This window comes from Pelodiscus sinensis, chromosome 4, assembly GCF_052426305.1.
Source record: "Pelodiscus sinensis isolate ZL-2025 chromosome 4, ASM5242630v1, whole genome shotgun sequence".
Lineage (NCBI taxonomy): Eukaryota > Metazoa > Chordata > Testudines > Trionychidae > Pelodiscus > Pelodiscus sinensis.
The window spans coordinates 106509529-106534817 of NC_143055.1; the positions used below are offsets into that span (position 1 = coordinate 106509529).

A 25289-nucleotide genomic window follows, 5' to 3' on the forward strand; every position below is an offset into this window, starting at 1 on the left:
GTCATGTAAGTGCAGGGGTTGCCAGAACAGAATCCGACTGAGGAACGATTATTTCCAAAGTTAATTGAAGGGAATTATTCAAGTTAGTAGCAGTGGGGAAGGGAAAGGAAGAGAATTTGATTGGGACAATTGATCTAATTCTGTCCCCTTTGGCCGCTTCCCCCATTTCCTATAACAAAGAAATTCAGTCTTGGAGCAAATGTGTTGTCTGTTTTGTTCTGATTTAAGCAGCGCTGCCTGTATCCTGGACTGTTTTTACTACCATAACGTGAAAATCGTGGCCGTGATGGGTAAGGTTTTCAATGCTAGGAGCTTCAGCGTCGGTGCTGGGAGCTTGAGCAGCGTGTCTCATTCAAAGCTAAAAGGGTGTGCCAAAAAAGCTACTGCTCAAGGGTGATTCCTTCGCAGCCTCTAGCTATCGCATTCTCCAGTTTTTGCTTCAGTCGCGTTCTAAACGGTGGCGGATTTTCGAGCCCGGGGGCTACTCTTGCGCTTGCGGGAGGAGGTATATGCATGTCACCACCAGCAAGCAGAGGCTGAGCTGCACACAGACGGGCACTAAGACCGCAACGCCTCCATTTCCTCTCAGGGTGGATGCAGAAGCTGAGAGGAGGAGACCTCCAGACACGGGTGGAGAAGGATAGGAAGAGGAGAAAAGCAATGCGAAATCAAGGATATAGCTGAGAGAGAGAGAAAGAGAGGGGGAGAGAGAAAGGGGCGACTGAAGGGAAGACGCGGGGGGAAAGATCTGTAGATAATCTATTTATATTTAGACATAGGAAGGCATCCCCTAGAAGATTGGTCCAATGAACATGTCAGTGTTGACTTTGCAAGAATACGAATTTGAAAAGCAATTCAACGAGAATGAAGCCATCCAGTGGATGCAAGAGAATTGGTAGGTGATGGTTAATGTAGTATTTACCAGTAGCTGTCTCTCTCTGAGCATGTGTGTTTCATATCTATAGATGGATTAGTCATAATTGACTCCAGGGTAATCGCTGATCCAGTGTCTGTATTTTACTGGCTCTGATAAGGTGCAGTGGTGTGTGTAGGTATGTGTATATAAACATACATACCAATATATGCATATATGAATAAGCGTGTGCAAATGCACATTAGTGTGTGTGCATTATTCCAGTGACATAACAAACCACACAAGCAAAGGTCAAGGATGCTAAGATTGAGAGACTGCAGTTTTTTGTCTAATTTAAAAAAAACTTATATAACACTGGCATCTCACTAATAAAAGCATTTTTATAATGAAAGAAAACGATTCCCTGCGATCTCCTTCCATTGTACTTTTGTTCTTCTTTCCTCATTCTCGTTCGCTCTCGTACTTCTGCCTTTTCCATCTCCCTTTTGTCCTTCTTTTCTCCTTGTAACTCCTTTTTGTACGTGTGCCCCATTTCCTCTTTCTTCAGGGTCTCTTACCCCCTCCCTCCCTTTCCACTCCAGCTCGTTACCTCCCTGCCACTGTAATGATGCAGAAGGACGAGTTAAAAAGAAAACACATGTCACTGTGGAGTCCCCGGCTTGAAATAAAAACTTAAAACTGCAGCCATGCGCCTATTAACTTTGTTATGCGTGTCTGTGGCAGGGGGAGCAATTCAGTGACCTGGATTTACTAGTGCCAAGAAAAGGCGGAAAGTTAAAGTGCGTAGGGGCAGGCGGGGAAGTGGGAAGGCGCGCAGGAAAAGTTCTCATGCTGGGCACATCATGTCTGCGATGGGTGCCTGACAATCCAGGCGCCGGGGGGAGGGGGGTTTCAGCCAGAGCGAGCATGGAGTCGCCCGGCAGCGTGTGCAGAGGGCATGTGGATTCGGCGGGGGGGATGCGTGCGAGCAAATCAACCATGGCTCCTGTCGGGGGGGGGGAGGGTCGGTTCCAGGAAAAAAAAAAAAAAAAAAAAAAAAGCGCCTGTAGTGAGGTCTGCCCAGACACCGGCTGGCCGCATTCCCAGCGCGAGAGCTCGCCGGCGAGACGGGCTCGCTCTTTCACCAAGCCCTTGTCTCTCATTGATCAGACGGGGGCTGGGCGGGGGCGCTGCCGGGTCTCGGGGGCTGGGACTGTAGCGGAGGGGGCTCCCCCCCGCTGCCGGGCAGATGATGGGCGGGCTGGCGGGTCTCGCCGGCTGCCGCCGCCCGGCACTGCAGAGCCGCCATCCTCCGGGCACTCGGGCACACACAGCACGTGCGCCTCTCTCCACTTCGCTCGCTCGCCGCCCTTTCGAACCTGCCACTCCTCCCCCTTCCGCTCCCTCCCCGGCTGGGCCGGCCGCCGCTGGGGCACCTCATCGCCCCCTTCGCTGCGGCAGCCGGCTCTCCGCTTCCTCCCCCCCGGGGGGCCTAGCACTGGGGCGGGGGGCGTTCCCAGTCGTGGCAGCCGCGGGAGGGATGGGGGGCAGCGGTAGCAGCAGCTTCGGAGGGGGAGGCCTGTTATCCGGAGGAAGAGAAGCCATCGCAGTCCCCGACATGGCAGAGTTGCCAGCTCCAAACTTAAAAACCGTATTTTAGGAAACACCCTCTCCCCTCCCCCAAGAACGAGATTGTCTTAAATATCATGAGACTTTAATAATAAATGTCTGGGGTCTTGCCCTGTGCCCTCTGGTTTCATCCACCTTTGGGCTTCAGGCAGGCAGGTCGAGCATTTTAAGTTTTTCTCTGCCACCAAGAGAGCTAGAAACTGCCTTTGTGCTGGAAATGAAAGCCAAGAGTCTCACCTCCTCCCATGCTTCCAGAAGCTGGGGCTTCAGCTATCACAAAAGGCATCCTGAAATCAAGAGGTGAAGAGCAGAAGCCCCCAGTGCAAGGCTCAGCGCCTCCCACCACCTCCTCTGCTGCTGTGGTTTGCTTGGGTGTGAAAAGCAAATGCCTCACTAGCTTTCCCCAGGTGCTGCATTTCCTCTTGGTTACCTTTCCCTTGTTCTGCACCTCCCTCCCCTGTGCCCTTTACTCCATTGGCTTCTCTTGCTTCTTTCCCTTTTTGTTCCTTGCCAGGGTGACTGTTACTTCTCCTGCCCTCTTCTTCCATCCTGTGTCCCCAACATCCTCTCCCTCAGTGAACCTGCCTCACCCCACATGTTGTGCTCTTCTTCCCCCCCCCCCCAGTGAGATGCTGTGTCCTTTAGCCATCTCCCTTCTGGCTCTCACCTGAATCCACATCCTGCGCTTCCTATTCCTTCAGCCCTTCCTGCTTCTGACCTCTCCCATTCTGTAGTTCTCACCACACCTTCTCCCCTTTCACTGCAATGCCTTAGCTTCCTGTGTCTCCCATCCCGTATCCTCTGCATCTGTCTCCAGTGCACACCATGCTCTTCGATCTTCACCCTCTGCATTCTCCTCTTGCTTTAGCCTATGCTTCCCCTTCTTTTCCCCTCCCTTTGCACCTTACGCTTTGTTTTGCTGCACTCTGCCCCCAAACCTCTCATTTCCTTGCATCTGTGCTGCATCCTTTCCCTCGTACCTTCTGTCCTATCCCTTCACTCCTTTACCACACACTGACCTCACATCCCTTGCCATCTCACTTCTCATCCTGCTACCCTAACACTCCACACAGTACCTTCTCTCTTTCACTGGTGGTGATAGATTTGGGACAGGAGTCAGCTGCAAGCTGAGGCTGCACATCCTGGGTTTGCTAGGCCGGATGATCCGAGGCCTTTGCTGGGGTACCAGGGATGCTTCTGGGATGGTGCAGTGGCCCATGTAGTTTCTAGAACAATAATGAATTTAAATGACCATTAAATGCTTTGACTTCTCTGTTCACCTGCAGGAGAGATGGTTAGGGATATTAGCTCCTGACGGGTACCCATTGAGGCATACTGTTCAGACTGATTTTTTTGCCTTTGTTTGGTTTTATTTTCATAGCTCTTAACAATCTTATGAGGCTTATTAGGTCGTCTTTTGTTCTCTATCTGTGGAGAAACTTACCTTCATCATGATGTAATATTTCAGTAAAGGAGTAGAGGCAGGGACAGTCAATAGATGGATTGCAGGCCAAATCCATCCATCCTGATGCTTTTCAACAGAGTGCAAAATCTTTATTTACTTATTATTATTATATTTGTCTATTATTTTCTCTATAATCTAGAGGCATTGACTATTCCTTGACCAAGAAATTTGGACCTTGACAAAAATAATTGATTACCCCTGTGTGGCGGAGATTGTTGCCTCAGTACTTTCACGAGCCTATCAGAGAAGCTGTGGCCTACTGAATTAAGTATTCAATTGGAAGTCAGGTTCCTGTGGTTTTTTCTCAGCCCTGCTACACTTCATTATGTGACCATCACTTTGAGGCAGTTGCAGCGCTGCTGTGTGCCTCAGTTTCCCCAGTTGTAACATGAGATTGATATAATTTGCATAACTACCTGTTAGGGTGCTTTGAAGATTAATTAATTGATGTTTGTAGATTGCTTTGACTATGTAAAGTGTTGTATAAGTGCTAGATAGTATTATTAAAACCCCTTTACATGCATCTATTTACTGCAAAGGTTTGCCTGCTGCGATTCTAATAATATTAATTTTTGACTCCCTAGATTCAAGAGAGAACAAATATTTTCATGCTATTACTTTACAGCTGAAGAGATTCGGTCATCTGTGTGTGAACTCAATCTAATATACTCTGTTTTAAGGGCACTGATGAATTAAGACCTTCCGTTCATATTAAACTGTAGGAAAGGAGAGATTTGCTCAGGTTTGAGAACATTATTGAAAATGAAATGGAGTCCTGTCCATTGAGATGCTTTTTGCCTTGTGAATGTTCCCTTGGAAATGCTAGTAAAACTTAGTAGTTAAAGTAGATGATAAACTTGTTCAGGAAATTCACCTCCCTAACAAAACAATCATGTTTTCAGTGTTTTAATTTTTAAGAGAATTTATGTGGCAAAATTCAGTAAGTAAAGAGCATGAAGATCTCCTATCACAGTGTCATCAGTGGGATTTCTATATGCAGATAAAGGATAGTAAATGACTGATTGACATTGACATAGGTTTGATATGAAGTTGTCTGGACCAGTGTTATTAACATAAGGGGCCTAATATAGGTACATTAAAGAATATGTTTCAGGGATAAATGTTTGGTTGTGTATCAAATGCAAATATTAGTGGAATAAACAAAATCATTTAAAAAAAAAAGACATTCCACTGGTAAGAGGTTTTATACTAGGGGTTGCACTAGTCCTGTAAGTTACAATACATCAATCAACATGGAGGTAGAAAGTAGACCAAAAAGGTTTGACATTTATTATTTCAGTTCCTCGTTAAAAATGCATCTTGATATTTTACTGTCTTTTAAATGACTATTCTGAATGGATAGGGTGAAATGGACCTAGGGAATTTAATGTGTTTGCATTTTGGGAGCATGTTTTGAATCCAAATAGTTCATACAGGGGTTTTTTTCCATACAAAGATTCAGCATAGAAGTTGATGTCAACAGGAGAATATGGCAAAAGTGGCGTTATACCCTTTTATGCCTTCTGGATTCTGGACAACTCTAGTAATGTCTCTCCTAATTACAAAGGCCCAATCTGGGCTGCTCATGCCTGTGATGCTGTCCAGAATCCTCATAGCACTGTTGGTATCACACTCCAACTCTGCCCCTAGAAAGTTGCCTACACTGTAACTTTTGGCAGAGACTGGGAACTAGGCACCTGTAGGAGTTTGAAAATGTCCCCCCTTGGAAACTAAAATAAATTGAATTCCACTGATGTATGTCAGTGGTAAATCAGGCCTTCCTTGGTTTAACTCCAGATGTTCTTATTTTACTTTGTGAAGGCCCTCCTCCTGCAATGAGGCTGGGGATAGAGTGCTGTGCAGATACAGTCCTGTTGAATTCTGGGTCTAAATTGTCAATGTTGTAAATAGAGTAATGCAGGCAAAATGAATCATGTTTTTGTAATCCGAATGATCTAATATATCTTGTGTTTCTGTTAATGTGTGTGTATGTATTGTGCAAATACTGCACATCCCTCCAACTATCTCCACAAAATCTCTAATTATTTCCCACTTAAAAATTAATTAAGAATGATTCTTCTAACTGTCACACAAAGACCTGGCAATTCATCATTCAGTGGAAGTGAGATTACTGACTCAGAAGTTAATTTACAGAATCAAACAATGTTTTTAGGACAAGACAGACCCCTTCCTATCATAAAATCTTACTTCACTTCATGATGTAACTGCAGGTATGTTTTTTTACATATAGCTGATGGCTTTTTTAAAAATATCAACCTATATGGTGTTTCTCACCCTTGATATGCACATACCTCAGGAGTGTTGACTGCAGTGGGAGCAAAATTAGACTCAGTACTTATAGAGATGACTTCTCAAATTATGCAAAATCAACCCTCCCAATTCTTGCAAAAAGGGGAGGATAAAGGAAATTAGCAAAATCCGCAGACGCTTGCTTCTCTAGCTAAACAGCTGTATGAGGACTTAATACATTTTTTTTGCATGTGTGTCAGGAGGTAGCACAGACATAAATAATTTGTTTTAAAAATCTACATTGCAATCAGATGTACTGTGAAATGGAATCTAGAGCTGGGTTTCTAGTTTACAGCTGCAGTCAGTGAGGTAGCACATTTGGTCAGTGATTGGAAAAATGATAGAAATTAACTGAATGAGCAATACACTGTCAGTCTTTCTTTCCTTGTATTTCTGCAGACTGCCAGGTTTATGGTATCAGCACTAAGTGACAGTTGCTCCTGTGGTAATTGTCCGGCCAATAATAGTTATCTTCTGATGTCTGCTGACACTGTATTCACCAATAGGAAAGCCAGAGGTCTGTGCTGACTGCTCAGAGATTATCTATGTGAAGCTACGTCATGAGGGGGTTTGCCTAAAATCACACACAAACTTTTCTCCTTTCTGTTCTGTGGAACCTTGCACAGCTCGTATAATGATGTATACTACCAGTAGGTACTACCTCTCACTCTGTTTATTTGTTCCAGTTTTTTTAAGTTTGCTTATTTCTGAAATGATTTGCTCTCTTTTAAGCAAGCAAACAAACAAACAAATATATATATATATGCCAATATTTTCTCACTTAACACTATGCAGACTAAATGTGGAGTTCCAGTTGTAAGTAAGAGTAGAATTACTGTAGTCCTAACTATGTAAGTTATTTTGCTACAAAATAGTCTTTAGTGTATATTATGGAAGGTGGCTGTTTAATAAGAAAGCTTTTGTATCAAATGAACCATTGGGTGAAATAAACTAGTCATTTATTTAATGGGCACAGGTAACTCTAATCTACCTTATCTAATCTACTTGAGACAAATAGAAACATTTCTGCAATTTAATTCCAATGGCCACAATTGTTTTAACCCTTTATTGTCTGAAACTATAACATTACAGCACTGAGAACTTGAAAGTGTGGTTACAAACAAACATAAATCTTAACTTGAGTTTTTTCAGAGTGAAAGCTGGGGGAGGAGTAAAAAGAAAGAGCATAAACATTGATAACTGTTGGATTTTTTTAAAATTTATGTTAAATAATTTGCATAAACACCATAAATAAAAAAATGTTTGATCTATATATGGGGCCAGATTTTCAGATCTGCTTGAGCTATCCTCAACCCAAATCCAAGGTTGGAGGCAGAGATGAGTTTAAACCACTTCTGTGTCCCCCTTTCCTCCTTTCTCCCCCTCCCTCCAATCCTGGGGTCAGCCTGGTCTCTGGCATAAATAAAAATAATAGAAATGTAGGCCTGGAAGGGACCTTGTTAAGGCAGATGTTCTAGGTCCCTGAACTGAGACAGGACTAAGTATTATCTAGGCCAGTATTTCTCAACTTTTTTTTTTTTTTTAATAAAGTACCCCCTTTAAAAAAAAAAAGTACCCACAGTACCTACAGTTTTCAGAGAGACACAATTTTTTTCTACCATTGCAACACATTTAAACAACTGAATCGTAGGTGAGTGATGAAATTTTTGGGTGTAAAAAGTACAAAAATAATAAAATGCTGTAAAACTTAAAACCAAAATTCAGTTTTCTCCAAATTTCAGTTATATTGACGTACCATTGGTGGAGAAACCGTGATCTAGGCTTTTCCTGACAGGTATTTATCTAACTTCTTTTTAAAAGCCCCTAGTGATGGAGATTCTACAACCTTAGTAGGTAATTTGTTTGTGCTTTACACTTAGGCTGTGTCTACACTGGCAGCTTCTTGCGCAAGAACATCTGCCACGTGAGAGCTGTGCTTTTGCACAAGAGCTCCCATAGCAGTGTGGACACTCTTGCGCAAGAAAGCTCTGGTGGCCGTTTTATCCATAGGGCTTTCTTGCCCAAGAAATCCCTGCTGAGCGTCCACACTGCCCTCTTACACAATAGCTCCTGCGCAAGAGGGCTTACACCTGATAAGAGTGTAATTCTTGCGCAAGGAGCCCTCTCAACACACCGTATTGCAAATCTTCTTGTGCAAGAGCGGGCGGGCAGTGTGGATGCTCCGCAGATTCTTGCGCAAGAACGGCCGTACTCGCGCAAGAAGCTGCGAGTGTAGACATAGCCTTACAGTTAAGTTTCTTCTTAATCTAAATTTTCCTGGTTACAGTTTAACCCTATTATTACTCCTCCTTTCTTCAGTGGCTGAGGAGAACAATTTATCACCCTCTTCTTTTACAATTACATACTCAAAAACTGCTATCTTATGCCCCCCTCTTGTACTCCCAGTCTTCCCCAGGCTTAACAAATCCAGTTTTTTCAATCTTTCCTCATAAGTCATGTGTTCTAGACCTAAAATTTTTTAATTTTGCTCGTTTGGACTTTCGCTGGTTTGTCCATATCTTTCCCAAAGTGTGGTACCCAAACTGGACACTATATTCCACCGGAGGCCTTATTAGTGCAAAAGAGAGAAGAAGAATGTCTCATGTATTTCTTACAGTACTCTTCCTCATACATCCCAAAATAATGTTCACCTTTTTTGCAACATCAGTATTACATTGTTGACTCATATTTAGTATGTGATCCACTATAACCCTCCCCCACCTCAGATCCTTTTCCACAGTACTCATTCCTAGCCAATTATTTCTCATTTTGCATGTGTGCAACTAAATATTCTTTTCTGAGCTACTTTGCATATCTACTTACTGAATTTCATGCTGTTTATATCAAAACACTTTTCCAGTTTTTCAAGATCATTTTGAAGTTTAATCCTGTCCTCCAAAGCTTTTGCAATCCCTCCAAGCCTATTATTGACTTCAACTTTATAAGTGTACAGCCGGTCCCCAAGTTGCGAATGGTCGACTTATGACCGTTCGCAGTTATGACCAAAAATGTCGTAAATGGCAGACCCCGAGTTACGAATGCGATCCGCGCTTACGAACAGTGCGGTCGCGTGTAACTCTATGGGGTCCGACTTACAAACAAACCAACCTAAGACCAATTGCTTGGTCCATAACCGGTTCATAAGTCGGAAGACAGGCTGTACTCTCAATGCCATTATCCAGATCACTTATGAAGTAATTGCATAGAACTGACCCGAGGGTGACAGCTCAATGCAGGACATAACTTAGAGCAAACTGAAGGTTCTTCTAACTTGTGTCCCACTCTCCATGGTTCCTGAAAGTCATTCCCACTGCCAGACAAGGCCAAAATATAAGGATGCTACATTGAATCCAACATTCTCAGGAAATGTGCCCTGCACAGTTCGGGATTCTGTTTGTGCAAGTGTAATCTTTAGGGTGAATCTGCCAGCTTTATAGCTACTTTATGCCCAGTGCTGGATTTATGCACAAGCTACATAAATCATAGTTTAGCACCTCAGATTATGAGGGGCCTCTAAATACAAAAAAATTACTAGTTTTTAGTTGCACCCTTGTGTAATTTTTAATTACACCAATACATATGCAAATATAAAACTTTATTATTTCTATTGTCCTTTCTGTTAGAATAATACACATTTTTTGTAATGGTTTGTAGGTCTCTTAAAATTGACCTACCTTAGTTCTCAGCATTAGAACTGTAAAAAAAAAAATCTATAAAAACAATAACATGTAACTGTTACAAATCCTATTAGGCACAATGATAACTGTTTTATCTGAGGCTGTACGGGTAAGGAGGGAAGGAGAGTGGAAGGGTGGGCCCATGGTCTCTCACGGAGTGTCCCTTGCTGGTCCCACTCATGGGGAGCTGGTTGCCCTGTGCTACAGGCTCTTCAGCTGGCAGGCTCCCTCCGTGTGCCAGTTGCTGGCCCTGCTCTTGGGGAGCAGGCTGCTGACCCATGCTTTGGGCTTTTCCAGCCCCATTCCCGGAGAGCTAGCTGCTCTGCTATGCAGGTTCTACAACTGGCAGGCTCCTGACACATGCCAGCTTCCAGCTGTTGGCCCTGCTCCATGGGGCACCGGCTGCCGCCTTGTCTTGAAAGATTTGCTGGCCCCACTTCCGGGGAGCCAGCTTCCTCACACTCTAAGCTATGCAGCTGGCAGGTAGCTGGTCCCAGGGCACACCTCTCCAAGCTGTCAGCCCCACGCCCTGCCAGCTGCAGAGCACCCTGGGAATGGGGCTGACAGAGCCTTTAGTGTGGGGCAGCAACCAGCTCCCCAGGAGCAGGGCCAGCAGCTGGATGACAGCATGTGCTAGGACCCTGCTGAATGCAGAGCTCGCAACATGGGGCAGCGGACACCCTGGGAAAGGGCAGAGTGTAACTGGTAACACAAACTGATAAGCATTAGTTAACTGGTTAAACTCTTATATCCCTACTCAGCATGTCTTACTCCTGCCCTGTTTATGCCCTTGGGGCACCCAAAGCCATTGCAGTGTAGCCAAGAATCAAGTTTAAGATTTTTAATATGACAGTGTTTAAATAAACTCAAATGCCCGGATTGTAAATATATATTCAACATTTATCATAGTTTGCCCAACCCTCTGTGAAATGCATTCGCATGATTACCCATTACTGTTGCTCATTTGTATTACTGTAGCAACTAGAGCCCCTAAGGAGGAATGGGGGATGCCATTATGCTAAACCATCTGCAGTCATGCAGTAAAAACAGAGCTCCCCACAAATAAATTACAAGTGGATGAAGCAAACCAGTAGCATGGAAGATGGAAAGGAGAATCAGGTAGCAGTGTGAGCATCCTTTCACATAGCCTAGAGATTTGTGTTCCAAGTGCAACATGAGTTTCAAACATTATTATTATGAAATCACATTCTTAGATATAGAAGAACTAAGAAAATGTTTTTGGTCCTTAATAAACTAAAAATCACACAGACCGGTCATTGTCATTATCAGGCCTGAAATTCTGATCCAGGCAGAATTCCCACTGAAGTCAGTGGGAACTTGGCCTGCATAAGGAGTAAGCCCTAGACAATGTTGTTTAAAAAAACCCAACAGAAATGATAACATGATGATAAAATAAAGTATACATGCAGATAAATAGCTGCACACACGTGTAGCTAATCATGCAGTGGTGTGTGGGTGGGTGGGTGGGAGAGAGAGAGAAACAGCGGCTTGCTTTGGTACTCTTCCTTTCCTGAGTTATTACTAAGTCTATGACTGATACTTTTTGTTATTTTGAGTGGCAAACACCATCACCCCACAGAATAGTCTGGTGATGTAGAAAGAGGGGGAGTGCAAAGTCAGCTGCGTTTGTCTCCACCTCCCTTCCCCCACCCTGGCACCCTCACTAAAAAGCCAGTCTGCTGGAGCTCTTTGGGGGTTAAGGCTACATGGAGTTGCAAAGGGATGGAGCTAGAGAGGAATGTCAATGTACAGCATTTCAGAGACAGTCTGTGTATTGGGTATGATTGTGGGTGGGTGGGTGGTTGCATATGCAGCAAATACCTGTGTTTGCAAAGGGATGAGAAGAACATTAAAAAGAAAAATCCTGAATTTCAAATTAGGTGTGTCACCATGGCTGTGTCCAGACTCAGGGGTTTTTTCGAAAAAAGCCTTTTTTCGAAAAAACTTCACCTGCGTCTAGACTGCAGCCGCGTTCTTTCGATATTAAATCGAAAGAATGCGGCTTTTCTTTCGACGGTGGTAAACCTAATTCCACGAGAAAGAACGCCTTCTTTCGAAAGTGCTCTTTCAAAAGAAGGCGTTCTTGAAAGCAAACAGGCTTTTTAGAAAGAGAGCATCCAGACTCACTGGGTGCTGTCTTTCGAAAAAGCGGCTTGCTTTTTCGAAAGTTCCGCGTGCAGTCTAGACGCGCTCTTTCGAAAGAGCCTCTTTCGAAAGAGGCTTGCAGTCTAGACATAGCCTAACTGTAACATATCCTGTGTGGTGTTTCGACTTTTCACTGTATGACTGATATAATTTCTAGTTATGGGATGATTCCTCTATTTAGTCTACTGTGGTGAAAGGGCCAATCCCTATGCATAATTTAAATGGGTCTGGCTGCACCCTAAATAATTGCACCCAATACAAGGAACAGTCACTCTTCAGTTCCTTTAAAGGTCAGCCCCACATATTAAGAAAAATAAGTCATATGAGCATGCTTGAGCCACTGTTAGCATTAGGCCAGCTCCCCATTAGGCAATGCCATCCATGGTCCAAAAGAGAATGAAGCCATAAGAGATGCAGTAATGACATGAGGTTTTAAGCCTTACTGCACAGATCAAAAGTTAGAGTTGATAGAAATCATGTCAGAACAAATGATAAAACATGCTCAGGAGAAGACAATCCAATACTACAGTGACAGATATGGCATATGAACCCAAACAGAATAAGAGTATATTGACTGAACAACAGACTGTAACATCTCTTCACCTGATGGGTTTTTTCTTAGTTAAGATTTGTTCACTTCTTTAAAGATTCCTCCTTGGCTTTATTACTTGAGAGAGGAGAAAATGAAATGGTTAGTAGAACTGTGAAGCATCAGGTACACTGCTGATCTGTGTAAATGATAAATAACAATAACTTTCCATAATGTTAGAAATATGTCATGATTATTAGAGAAAACAATGGACAGAAATTGTGCACATGAACCAGTATATTTAGATATTGCTAGGATGATGGACTCTTACACTATTTAGACTAATTTATCTGAATGGTAGCATGAGATTCTGTTCTGAAAATAAGCTCTGAAGAACTGGTATTGTAAAACTCTGGTTTCCATGTTAGATTTGCCTAGTTGACACCATGCACTTGGGAATCCTCAACAGTTGAGAAGTGGCCAAAACTGAACTCTATGTTGGTCTGGCACTATCTCAAGCCATTCCCTTAATGGCTGAGTCTTGTCTCCAGCATAACTGACTCTCAAAAGCACAGGGCAAAATCAACATGCAGGATGGAATTATTGATTCATTATTGGTACTGCAGTTCCTAAAAAGCCAGTTGTGCTAGAAACTCTACAAACACAGGTGCAGAAGTCTTGTTCTGTCCTCTCTCAGACCATTATATTCCCCTTTTGTTAGCTGAGCCAGTCAGTTGCATCTTCCTGGGGTTTGTGCAGCTGTGATTTCCACATAGATTATCTTTCTGCAAGGGGGTTTGCCAGGCCAACCACAATTGCTGTTTCTGGTGTACTGCCTTGACCTGAGATCTGAAAACATGTCTCCAGGACTAAAGATTCCATAATCAGAATTTTGCTGACCATTTTGTGTGTGACGCATGTGAGAGATTTGAATCCATCCCACTTTTCCACAGATGTCTTACTCTCCAGTGCTAAGAGGAGAGACATAGAGAGGGAGGGAGGGAGGGAGAGAGAGTGAGTATGTGTGTGCGTGTGCATGCGTACACGCATCCCCTGAAGTTAAGTTCACTAAAGTTGCCATGTTCACTTTGGCTCAATTACTTAGGGCCCTGAGCAAGTGGAAGTGCATTGTTATGCTGCTACAGGAACAGACTGGAAAGCAGATTGTACCTCCCCATCATAATCTTATCTCCTGTATTCCCCTTACTCTTCAGGGGAAGTATCTTTAGCCAGATTTCTACTCACTCCAATGTGATTCCCCAGTCCACCTGCCTGCCTATGCTTGCTTTAATATGACACAGCAGAGCCAAGGCCCTGTGGGCAATAATTTTTAATGGGGGGCCACTCCAAGATTTTGTTAAGTGGTCAAGAGCCACACTTCAGTGGAGGGGGGTGCAGGTTATAGGGCAACAGGTGGGATGCAGAAGAGAGCTTGGGATAGAGGACTGGGGTGCAGGAGGGAGTGTGGGGTCTGAGAGGGAGTTTGGCTGAAGGAGGGGCTTGCCATCCAGAGTCTAGGAGAGAATTCTGGCCTGGGGGAGAGGTGTAAGAGGGGGGTGCAGGGTCTGGGAGGGAGTTGTGACCTGGGAGAAAGGAGGAAGGGGTGCAGAGGGTGTGAGTGGTGACATGGGGCAGGGGAATGGGGTACAAGTTCAGGAAAGGATTCTGGCCTGGGAAAGGGGCATATGAGGGGGAGCAGGTTCTGGGAGGGAGTTGTGACCTGGAGGATGTGGGGAGAGGGGATACAGAGGGTTTTGGTCATGGCCTGGGATAGGTAGTTGGCGGGGCAGGGCGGGGGATAGGGTGCCAGAGGCAGGCTGTGGCTGGTAGGTGCTTACTTAGGCATTCACTGCCCCTGCCTTTAGCAAAGTTTCTCAGGTCCTGTTGGCGGAAACTGGCCAATAGGAGTTGAGGAATTTTGATAAGAGCGGGAACAGCGCACAAAACGTTCTCCTCCCTTCCCAGACTGCATAGCAATTAGCAGCCTGCTTTGCAGTAATACTGGCGAGGTGGCTGTGGGCCGGATCTGACCGTTTGGTGGGTTGGATCCAGCCTGCTAGCTGCCTCTTTCCCACCCCTACCTTTATGACTTATACAAGTAGGAAGGCATCCACACTTGGAAAGGTGTTCTCCTACCAGCAATGCAGGTAGCTGACATAAGAGTACAAGGGAGTACATCCGTTCTGCTTTGCACTGCCACATGATCCCAGATGACAAACTGGCCCTTAATGAAGGCTTTTATCATAACCCTTCTTTAAGTGAACTTATTAGAGTGTTGACTTATATTACTATAAGTTTGGAGAGGAAAGGATAATTAATATTTTTGCATCTGGCTGTACAGTTTCCATTTTTTCATGGTTGCTATACTTTGGATGAGAGAAAGGATGATTAACTTTAAGCTAGGAATTCAGGAAATTATGGTTGTGTGGCAATTGGGGTGTGTTTGGTACCTACCTACATAGGAAATATAAAATATTCAGGAGGCTATCTAGGGAGCAGAGCTGGGACTTCTGTTTGTATTGCTCTCATTGATAAATCTCATTAGCATTCATGGATGATGTAGCTTGTTTTTTTATAGTACAGATTCTGTAGGGAGCACACATGACAGGACTATAATCCATGTTTTAAAAACAGATCTGGGGAGAAGTAAACTTTTCAGAAATGGAAATGTGTATTTCAACTTCCACCTATGGCTTGTTATTTTTACATGGAAATTAGCATTCTTCAATATTTAAAACAAACTTTCAGTTGAATCTGATTTCATCCACTGTAGGCACTAGCTAGCATTATGTAACCACATTGTCTTATTCCTGCTACCCTCACCTTCCTCTTTTTCTGTTGTCTGACAAACTCGTTGAGTCTAGTTTTGTAGCCTTCCATTTAAATTCTTGGGGACAGTCACAGTCTGTATTCTATGTGTACAGCACCTAACACAGTGACTCCCTGACTTTGCATGAGGCCTTCAGGTGCTCCTTTACTAAGAATAACAACAAAGAGATGTCAGCTGTGCTAATTCTCACGTGTGCTGATGTGAGATCAAACCATATGTGAGTTTGTTTCTAAGCTCCGCAGGCTAGCAGAAGCAATTATTTGAAATCTTATTTGGGTTCAGAGGCAGCAAGGGGTGTGTGTGTGCATGTAGTCGTTTGGATTAACCAATAAACCCAGGCTTATTGGTTAGTAGTTTAAATGATTATACACTAATACAACTGCTCAATGTTAACTTCCTCATTACAAATATATTATGCAACTTGCCAGCTAGTTTTTAATTGATTTAATATATGCTGTGTTGTTGTTGATATCCTTCTGGTTTCTTAGTAAAACTAATATGCAGTACCAAGTTAAATGCCTTGGGGAAATCTAAGTACTGTAAATTACATCAACACTGTTACCTTTACCAAGCAAACTTGTACTTTCATAAAAAAAAGATATCAAGTTAGTTAGTTAGGGTCTATTTTCCATAAACCCAAATTAATGGGCAGTAATTATAGTATCTTCTCTTAATTCTTTGCCAATCAATCCCAATATGAGGCTGACAGACCTTTGATTACCCAGGTCACCCCTTTTACCCTTTTTAAATATGAATTTAAATTAGAATTCTTCCATTCTTTTGAAAATTCCCGTGTTTCCAAGAGTTGTTGATAATAAACATGAATGCTCCGGTGAGATCCTCAGTCAGCTCTTCTGAAACTCTTGGATGCAGTGATAGAAATGTAGCCGTGTTAGTCTGGGGTAGCTGAAGCAAAATGCAGGACAATGTAGCACTTTAAAGACTAACAAGATGGTTTATTAGATGATGAGCTTTTGTGGGCCAGACCCACTTCCTCAGATCAAATAGTGGAAGATCTGAGGAATATGGTTATGACTATTTTCTTCCACTATTTGATCTGAGGAAGTGGGTCTGGCCCACGAAAGCTCATCATCTAATAAACCATCTTGTTAGTCTTTAAAGTGCTACATTGTCCTGCATTTTCTTGGTTGCAGGTTATCCGGAACTGCTGTTTAAAAATATAGCTACTGATTAACATTCTCCTGAAATGGGAAATGTTTCTTTATTGTATGAGTACCTCTGTTTTTCCTAAATACAGAACAGAAATACTGAATTGCTTTCTTTAATTTGTGCATTAATATTGTACCATTTTCATCTAGTAATAGACTTGTACCAATCTTAGGATTCTTTTTCTTCCTAATAAAGTTAGTCCTTCCTCACTCCATGCACACATAGTTTATTAGTCTTAACTTCTGCTGGTCACACATTTTCCCCACGTGTATCTCAAAATTACCCATTAATATTTTTCTGTTTGAATTCTCTCAACTAATTTGGTTCATAATTGTTTTCAGCTTTCTGATATTGGTCCTTGAAAAGTGCCAAGTATGTGTATTACTGGCATTGACTTTATTCTGTTTGCATATCACAAATTTGATCAGAATAGGTAGACAACTAATTTCTGTAGCTTTTTTTTGTGTGTGGCTGTTTCAGAACTTAATAAACTTAGAATTATATTCTGCTTTTTTTAAACAATTATGTACAGCTTGGTGGATGAAGAGAACTCTAAATTATCTACTATATATTTGAGAGAGTTTGTGAGCAAGTCTGTCAGTCCGTCTTGTTTGTTCAGAGACTCCTAAATGGTAAGAGCTAGGACCACCAAATTTGGTATGCAGCTTCCACTTATCACAACTTAAAGCAAGGAAAGGGTGTGGTTGTGTGCTGAGAGAAGGCGGGGAGTGGAGGTTGATGCTCCCCTTTTCTCAATTCGTACAGGGGGATACAAAACCATTCAGAAAAGAGACATAATTACCAGGCAGGTGACGGGCTGGCTGAGGGTGCTCACCCCCTCTTCTCCCGTCCACAACTGCCCCAGTCCTGAGCCTACCTCAGGGAGCAAGGGGAAAGTGCACAGTTTGCTCCATTTCTCACTTTATCTGGGAAGTGCAGGGAGTAGACGAACCTGGACCTGTCTCAGACAGGGAACATGCACCCAGTGGCAGCCCGTCAATACAGGCGAACTAGGCAGTTGCCTAGGGCGCCAAGATAAACGGCCATTGAGGGCTTTGGAGGCGGGGGTGCCGATTGCGCATTTCGCCCTAGGGCGCCAGTTGCCGGCAGCTCATATAGGGCCACTCCTGCATGCACCCATCCCCCATCTTTGTCTGCTGGAGCTGCAGCAGCCATGGAGAAGTGCTTCTCACTTGACCTCAGATTGCTAAGGATAGTCCCCTCTCCCTGTGGCAGCCTGTATACGGAACCTCTCATCCCCAGCCCTGATTTAAAGGAAGCAATGATTTAAATGAAGAAGAAAAAAAAAGTGAATTGAATCAAGGACCAGAGCAATGCTGGGTAAATCTTCTAGTTATAATATATATTTCAGTAGAGCCTTTAGACCATAACCAGGCCAGGTCCTATTATGCAAGGTGCTTATACTGATATGTTGTAAAAAGACAGTCCCTTTTCCAAGTGTCCCAAGACACTTAACAGATAGGTAAAATACCATGTGATTCCTCCCCCCTACCCTCCAGGTCAGAATAAATATTGGCAATTGGTGTCAGTAATGCAAGAGTGGGATCAGCTCTATGTCATCACCCATCACTGTGAAATTTGTACCCAAAGCCATGATGAAAAGAGAGTAGGTTCTGTGTGCCAGGATATAGAGCTGGCCGTGTGTGGCAGGAGAGTAAAACAAACATACAAAAAGGTCAGCCACAGCAGTAGCATGTTATGTTTGCACGGAAAAAAAGTCTAAAAGAAATTAACTCTGTCTACCAGTGATCACTAGCGGTTGTTGTCAGATGTGCAAAATATGTCAATCCATTTCCAACACAATAATTATATATTACACCTAGAACATATTTTTTTCTGAAAGATTCAGAAAGCTTTACATGCTTTCTTATAGAATATGGGAGTTATTTCACATTCCATTGGAAGGCAGTAGTGAGTAGACAGTGTACAGCAATGCTACCAAACAGTTTTCCAAGCAACTTTGGGGTAAAAAGAAAAATTAAAACTTGGAAAGATTGCAAAATAAAACAATTGAAACTCTGAATTCACAAAGAACTTCACTGTCAATAGACACGCTAAATATCTAAAACATTTTCTCTCTTTGACTTCCTTGTAACAATTTCTGACCGGAACTTTCTTTCTCTAGTACACGGGCCAGATTTTCAAGTATTCAGCACCCACAGATGAGGCTGAATTTGTAAAAGAGCCCAGCTGCAATACACATGATTGAATAAGGGCCAAATTTCAAAATTATTTAGGACTTAGGAGCTCCCATTGCAACATTTTTGAGGCCAGATATTTCAAAAGACCTCAGTGCCCAAGGTACTACATTCTGAAAGCGCAGCCACTTTTTTTAGTATCCAAATGGGATTTAAATTCTGTTTGAAAAGCTTGATTGTAGATGCTGAGAATAGCATTAATGCAGGCTTCCCACACACACTTCCACCAGTGTGCCTCGCTCTTATCCTGGCAGGCTTACCATTCACATGCCTGTTCAATCCCTGGCGTTTGCTGACTGCTAACAAGAGTGAAAATTGTTACCCATTCTATTTTAAATAGTCATATATTGCTTTTTTGTCCTTCAAGAACTTTGCAGACTTTATCTGGTTAGTTCTAATTTGTGGTGATTTGTTTGTGCATGTGGACTCCTGTCTACTAGGAGCTGACTCAAACTAACTTAATTGTCCATAGGCCTCCAAACAGCTGTGAGATGCCATTAAATTCCAATCACTAGAGACCTAAACTAAAACAAGTGTGAACTGCAGAAAAAATACTCTGCTATATTAGACAAACTGACATTGTATTATTTAGGAGAGAACTCTGAGCCATGTCTAGTCTGCAGTGAATAATTATTGATACAGCCTTTGTGTGAGATACTAGCAGTGGTTAAAGATGAGTTGGGACTATGGTTTGTCATCTTACTCTGTGCATCTCTGTAGTTTTGATTGTCTCCTATTATCTTTTGACCATGTCAAAAGCTTTCCTTTTTCCAACTTGTTTCCACTTTCCGCCTCCTCCCCTTATCTCTGTCTCTCTTTTATCTTCTCCATATCTTTTTTTTTTCATTTAAGAACAGCCAGGTAAGCAGCTCTGGTGACTGGGTGTACAAGTTTTTGTGCAGAAGAGCTTGCCAGCACTACTGATTGTAGAGTAAGTTTCAATCTGAGCTGAAGGTGGTGGAAAAACCATTCTGCAGAGGGATACTGCACAATTAGAATCTTGCTGCACCTGTTATTGGTGAGCATGCTGTAGATATTAGTTGCTGTAAGGATGTAACCTGCTACCTAATTCAGGTGCATCGTGGACTGCTAGAATCTATCAGTTGCTTATTTGCTGAAATTTGACAATCAAATCCCCTCAGTAAGGACCTAACATTGCACCTTATTACAATCAAAGCAGAGGGAGCCTGAATTTGTGAAAACATTTAGGTTACAAGCCAACAGGCTTGGGAAGAGAGAAAACAAGCACAGGATTATTTGCATTTTGCCATATTCAGATGGTCTCCAATGCAAAGAACCATCAATACTATTACTATTTGCATTATAGTACTGCCAGACTTCCAAAAAATTTAGAATATGAACAAAAGAAGGATTATGGTTCCTATTTTGAAGGTGAAGAGCTGGATTACAAAGATATTGCGTGATTTGGTCACACACTTGATCACACAGGAAGTTGGGGCAGAACCAGGAATTAAACCTAGGTCAGTGCCTTAACCACAAGCCATTTTATTGGCTACTGTCTCAAATGGCATCCCATAACTGCAGATTTACCATGCAGTTTTATGCGGCTTGCCTCTTAAAATCATCCCTACCATTTTTGAGTTGGTCAGAAAAGTCTGTCACTTTCAGCATCTGTTTTCTTTTTATGTATTATTGGATTATCATGGTTTTTTTTCTTTGAAAATTATAAGAACAGAGAGAGACATTAAAATCACAGTAAAAATGCTTATATACAAATGAGATGAGTAAAGTAATGGACACAGTTGTTTCCCAAGGAGAAAGAAAAATAAATAAATAAAAGCTTGCAGTGGATATTGAACAAAATCTTGTTAGCAAAATATAAATGAAGCAAATGGGAAAATAGCAAGCAAAAATAATGTAATGGTACACTGAATTTTGCCCTAAATATCTTTATTGGCTACTGGTATTAGTGGGGACAACTCCACTGAAGTTGAATGGAGTTTTCTAATTCAGTTCTTAATCCTTCAAACAGTTACATGCTCAACTTTACACACAGACCCTAACCTTCAGTGACACTGAGCATGTGAGTGGTTGCAGGTTTGGAGTCTGACACATCTGGCAGATCTCACCCATAATTTTTTATTGTTAAACATTTTAAAGATATTTTAACTATTTTATTCCCAAAGTTACTATTGTGATATCTCTCTACTCGCAAAGAGCAACTTCACACTTAAAGGATCCTGTTGTGCATTCATTCCATATCCAAAATTTGGTATTCAGTGCAATTATAGGAATGTAAGGAATTCTAGCTTGGACTGTCAAGGTATGTCTACATTGCAATAAAACACACATGCAGCTGACTTGGGCGCTGGGGCATAGTTGTTTGGGCTTGGGCTGGAGTCTGGCTTGGTTATAGGATCTCAGAGTTTGGGGCTCCAGCCTGAGCATCTGCACCGGTGAACTGACATGATTTTATTGCAGTGTACATATTCTAAGTGACTGTGGCAAAACTAAATCAGGGAGGTATAAACCATTCAATTTTTAATACATTTGTGCTCTTCCTGTCTTAGCAACTTGACAATACATAGTTTTTGGTGTTAAATCTTGTCCTTCTCTATTCAGCAATATGAAACACCTAGTGAAAGAATAAGCACCTTTCATGTGTTGTCCATACATTGCCATTAGTCTAGGGTTGGTGGTGAAGTTATTATTAATATAAAGAAAGACTAACAGAATAAGCCAGTTTAACCTTTGCAGCATATGTATTCATTCAGGATATGTCTAAACAACATTTTTTTTCAAAAGAGGATATGCAAATTCTGCGGGAATTTGCATATCTTCTTCCAATCGTCCTTTGAAAGTGAGATCTTTTGAAAGTAAAAGTAGTCTGGACATGGGGTGTTTTTTTTGGGGGGGGGGACTCTTTTTTTGAAAAAAACCACGTAAACCTCATATTTTAAGCAAGAGCAGTTTTTTCAAAAAGGTTTTTTTTCTGGAAAAAAACACGTCCAGCCTACTTTCACTTTTGAAAGAGCCTCTTTCTAAAGTATCAGAGGGGTAGCCGTGTTAGTCTGAATTTGCAAAAGCGACGAGGAGTCCTGTGGCACCTTATAGACTAACTGAAGTGTAGGAGCATAAGCTTTCGTGGGCAAAACCCACTTCGTCAGATGCATGTAGTGGGTCTTTGCCCACGAAAGCTTATGCTCCTACACTTCAGTTAGTCTATGGTGCCACAGGACTCCTCGTCGCTCTTTCTAAAGTGAGATCCTGTGGAATTTGCTTATCCTCTTTTAAAAATAGAATGTAGTCTAGACATAGCCTCAGTTAGGAACAGTAGCCAGCACAATATAAAGTAAGCCTTAGGCTGCTAGTTGGGCCTGGTAGTAAGAGAATTGGAAAAGTGGCTCATAGTATTTGCTGCCTTTTCCTACATATGTTCTGATGTATTTACACCCTAACCTTACCCTCCGTACTACCCCTGAATGAATTTACCTAGTTGTCAGTACTTTCCATACTATGGCCTCAGGTTACAATACAAAGATATTTTGGGATTCCTCTCCATCCATTCATGGCCACCGGGCCCCTCTCTCCATACAACCCAGTATGAAAATTCCAATGAAGTCAATGGCAAATGTTCCATCAACTTCAAGAGGAGTAGAACCACAACCTAATCTAATACTTTTTGGTAAACTGAAGTATAGCATGAATCATATAACTTGATTTTCATAATTTGGAATTACTTATTACAGTGCCTCCAAAGGGGATCAGGGTTTTGGTTTTCCATGGCGCTGCCCCTCGGGCTGCGAGACCAACCCGGCAGCACCCCAGCTGCTCTTGGGGACGCCTGGGGAAGAACAGCTGGGGTGCTGCCGCGTTGGTCCCATAGCGCTGCCCCTCGGCACTATGGGACCAATCTGGCAGCACATCAACTGCTCTGTCCCAGGCTTCCCCAAGTCAGCCGCTGCTGAAACTGACCAGCAGCTGATTCTGGTCAACCGCTGGTCAGTTTCAGCAGCGGCTGAATCGGGGATGCCTGTGGCAGAGCAGCTGGGGTGCTGCCAGGTTGGTCCCGTAGCACTGCTCCTTAGCGCTACTGGCCCAGCCCGGCAGCACCCCAGCTGCTCCTCCCCAGGCATCCCCAAGAGCAGCTGGGGTGTTTCCGGGTTGGTCCCGTAGCGCCGCCCCTCGGTGCTGCGGGACCAACCCGGCAGCACCCCAGCTGCTCTGTCCCAGGCGTCCCCAAGAGCAGCTGAGGTGCTGCCGGGTTGGTCTCGCAGTGCCAAAGGGTGACGCTACCAGACCAACCCAACAGCACCCCAGCTGCTCTGCCCCAGGTGTCCCTGATTCAGCCGCTGCTGAAACTGACCAGCAGACGCCTGGGGCAGAGCCGGACTATCAGAAGGGGGGGCTATGAGGGGTCTGGGGTGGCATCCCTCCTACCCCACCCCAGACCTCTCATAGCCCCCCCTTCCAATAGTCTGGCATATCTGATACTCCTGCATCCCCCAGGTCCTAAAGGTGCCGGATTATCGGAAGTTTACTGTAGTTACATGGCTTGAAATCTTGGGCACACAGGTCCTAGTTTGCTGCTGACAAAGAGCAGGCACAGGTCCACTAAAATCAAGGGAAACGTACCCCCTTATGCCAGTGGTTAATTTGGCATGAGTTAGAAACACCAGAAGCACTGTTACATTTTCAGGCTAGTCAAAGTTGTTGAGTTTCAAGGAGCGCTCATGCTGTGACACTTGTTTGTGTCTGCTCATGACCGTATTTTCTCTGGAAAATTTGATAGGACCATTTTATTGTTTTGGTAGAGATCTTTTATTTTCTTCCCTTTTTCTTTTTCTTCCCACAGACTTCTTCTGCTATACACAACATATCCCCCCACAGTCATATTTCTTGGTGAGCCAGGTAGATTTGTACAGCTTTGTGCTGTAAAATAACATATAGCTAAGAGTCAATGGGAGACAAAGCCCTTGAAAGGATTTGTTTGATTCCACTAGCCTTTTTAAAGTTCCAGTCTTTTTCTGAAGTCTACTCAATTCATTCTGGGTTTGAAGTCTCACAAGAACAGTCTCATGAGATGTTCAAACTAAGGAGAACTGGAGTAGACTAGAAGTGCTACAGTCATAATATTCTGTGTTTCCTGATGTTTCATCTGTAATTGCAATAGTGAGAGCTGCTGTATTGAAAATCGTAAGGCTAACCTACTTCCCTGGGATTCTGAAGGTTAAAATCTAAAGGTTGGATAGTATTCTGAGAATAGCTTCATGCCATAGTGATGCTAAGCATCACAGCCAGGCTCAAAAAGTGTATTCTGGGGAAAATATTCAACAGCACTATAGGGATTTGGGAGCATAACTTCCAGAAGACTTTCAATAGAACTTGTGTTTATGCTCCCTGGTCCCTTAGACACTTTGGAAAATATCCCGTAGGGGTGTGTCTAGACCACATGTCTCCATCGACAGAGCCATGTAAATTAGTTTATTTGGCATAGTCAAAGAAGCGGGGATTTAAATAAAATAAACATGGCCGCCGCACTGTGCTGATGATCAGCTGATCCTTATGCCTCGTGAAACGAAGTTTACAGGATCGGTCGGCAAAGGCTTCCCCAGCCGACAGATCCGTGTCTAGACTGCCGTGCTCTGTCAGATCAGCTGATCATCGGCACAGTGCAGTGGCCATGTTTATTTTAATGATTTTAATTTTTATTTAAATCCCCGCTTCTTTGACTATGCCGAATAAACTAATTTTACATGGCTCTATCAACGGAGCCATGTAGTCTAGACACACCCTATATGTACTAAAGCTCTGCCCATACCGGCTCTATTTTCTGATGGCTGAACTAGTCATGCTATGGCCTCTACTTCTTATTTATATTATGTAGTCATTAAACTAGATCCTGCCCTTCTCTTGTTACCCAGCGCATTGAGCAGTAGTGGTGGATTCCTGGCTATGCATCTTGTACAATGGAGTGGCATCAGGACAGGCTACCAGAGTCAACTGGTACCACTCCTGGAGGTACTGCAGTACCAGGTGGATGCTTGGCATGGGCGGGACAAGCTCTGTTCTTACCAGTTTAATATTTGGTGGTATTTACTGCCGGCTACTGCCTGTAGCTGGAGCCATTGACTTACCAGCAGATTTTCCCCATGACTCATGCTGAGTAGTCCCTTACTCTAAGTAGTCCGCTTAGCTACAGAATGAAGAGAGTTCCTTGCCCTTGTCTGCTGTGCCACTAGCAGACATGCTGGCATGGATATGGCTTGTGTTGCATTCTCAGGTACACCTTCAAATGCACTCGTGTAGTATGAAAGGGTCATACCTAGCTGTGTGCACAAGGAGAAAAGGCTCTGCCCCGTCAGCAGTCAAACATTCACATTTATGAATTAAGCAAACCCATTCCACAAGTAAAACCAGGGATGCAGCTTGCTTAGGTAGATAAGTGTCCTGGGAAACAAACACCAAGATATCCAAGTC

At 43.1% G+C, this 25289-nt stretch overlaps 1 protein-coding gene across 5 annotated transcripts in view; it reads left to right on the forward strand.

Moving 5' to 3' along the window:
• The first annotated feature begins 317 nt into the window (after nt 1-317).
• ELOVL6 (ELOVL fatty acid elongase 6) overlaps nt 318-25289 on the forward strand; it is a 112555-nt gene continuing 87583 nt past the window's right edge. Inside the window, exon 1 of one of the 5 annotated variants that reach the window (XM_089778046.1) lies at nt 318-895. In XM_089778046.1, coding sequence (XP_089634172.1) covers nt 807-895 — 89 coding nt within the window. In that variant the 5' untranslated portion in view covers nt 318-806. Of the gene's footprint in view, nt 896-6652; nt 6912-25289 lie in introns of those variants that run through there. The other 4 variants (XM_006119277.5, XM_006119276.5, XM_075929724.2 and 1 more) reach the window with 4 other exon arrangements.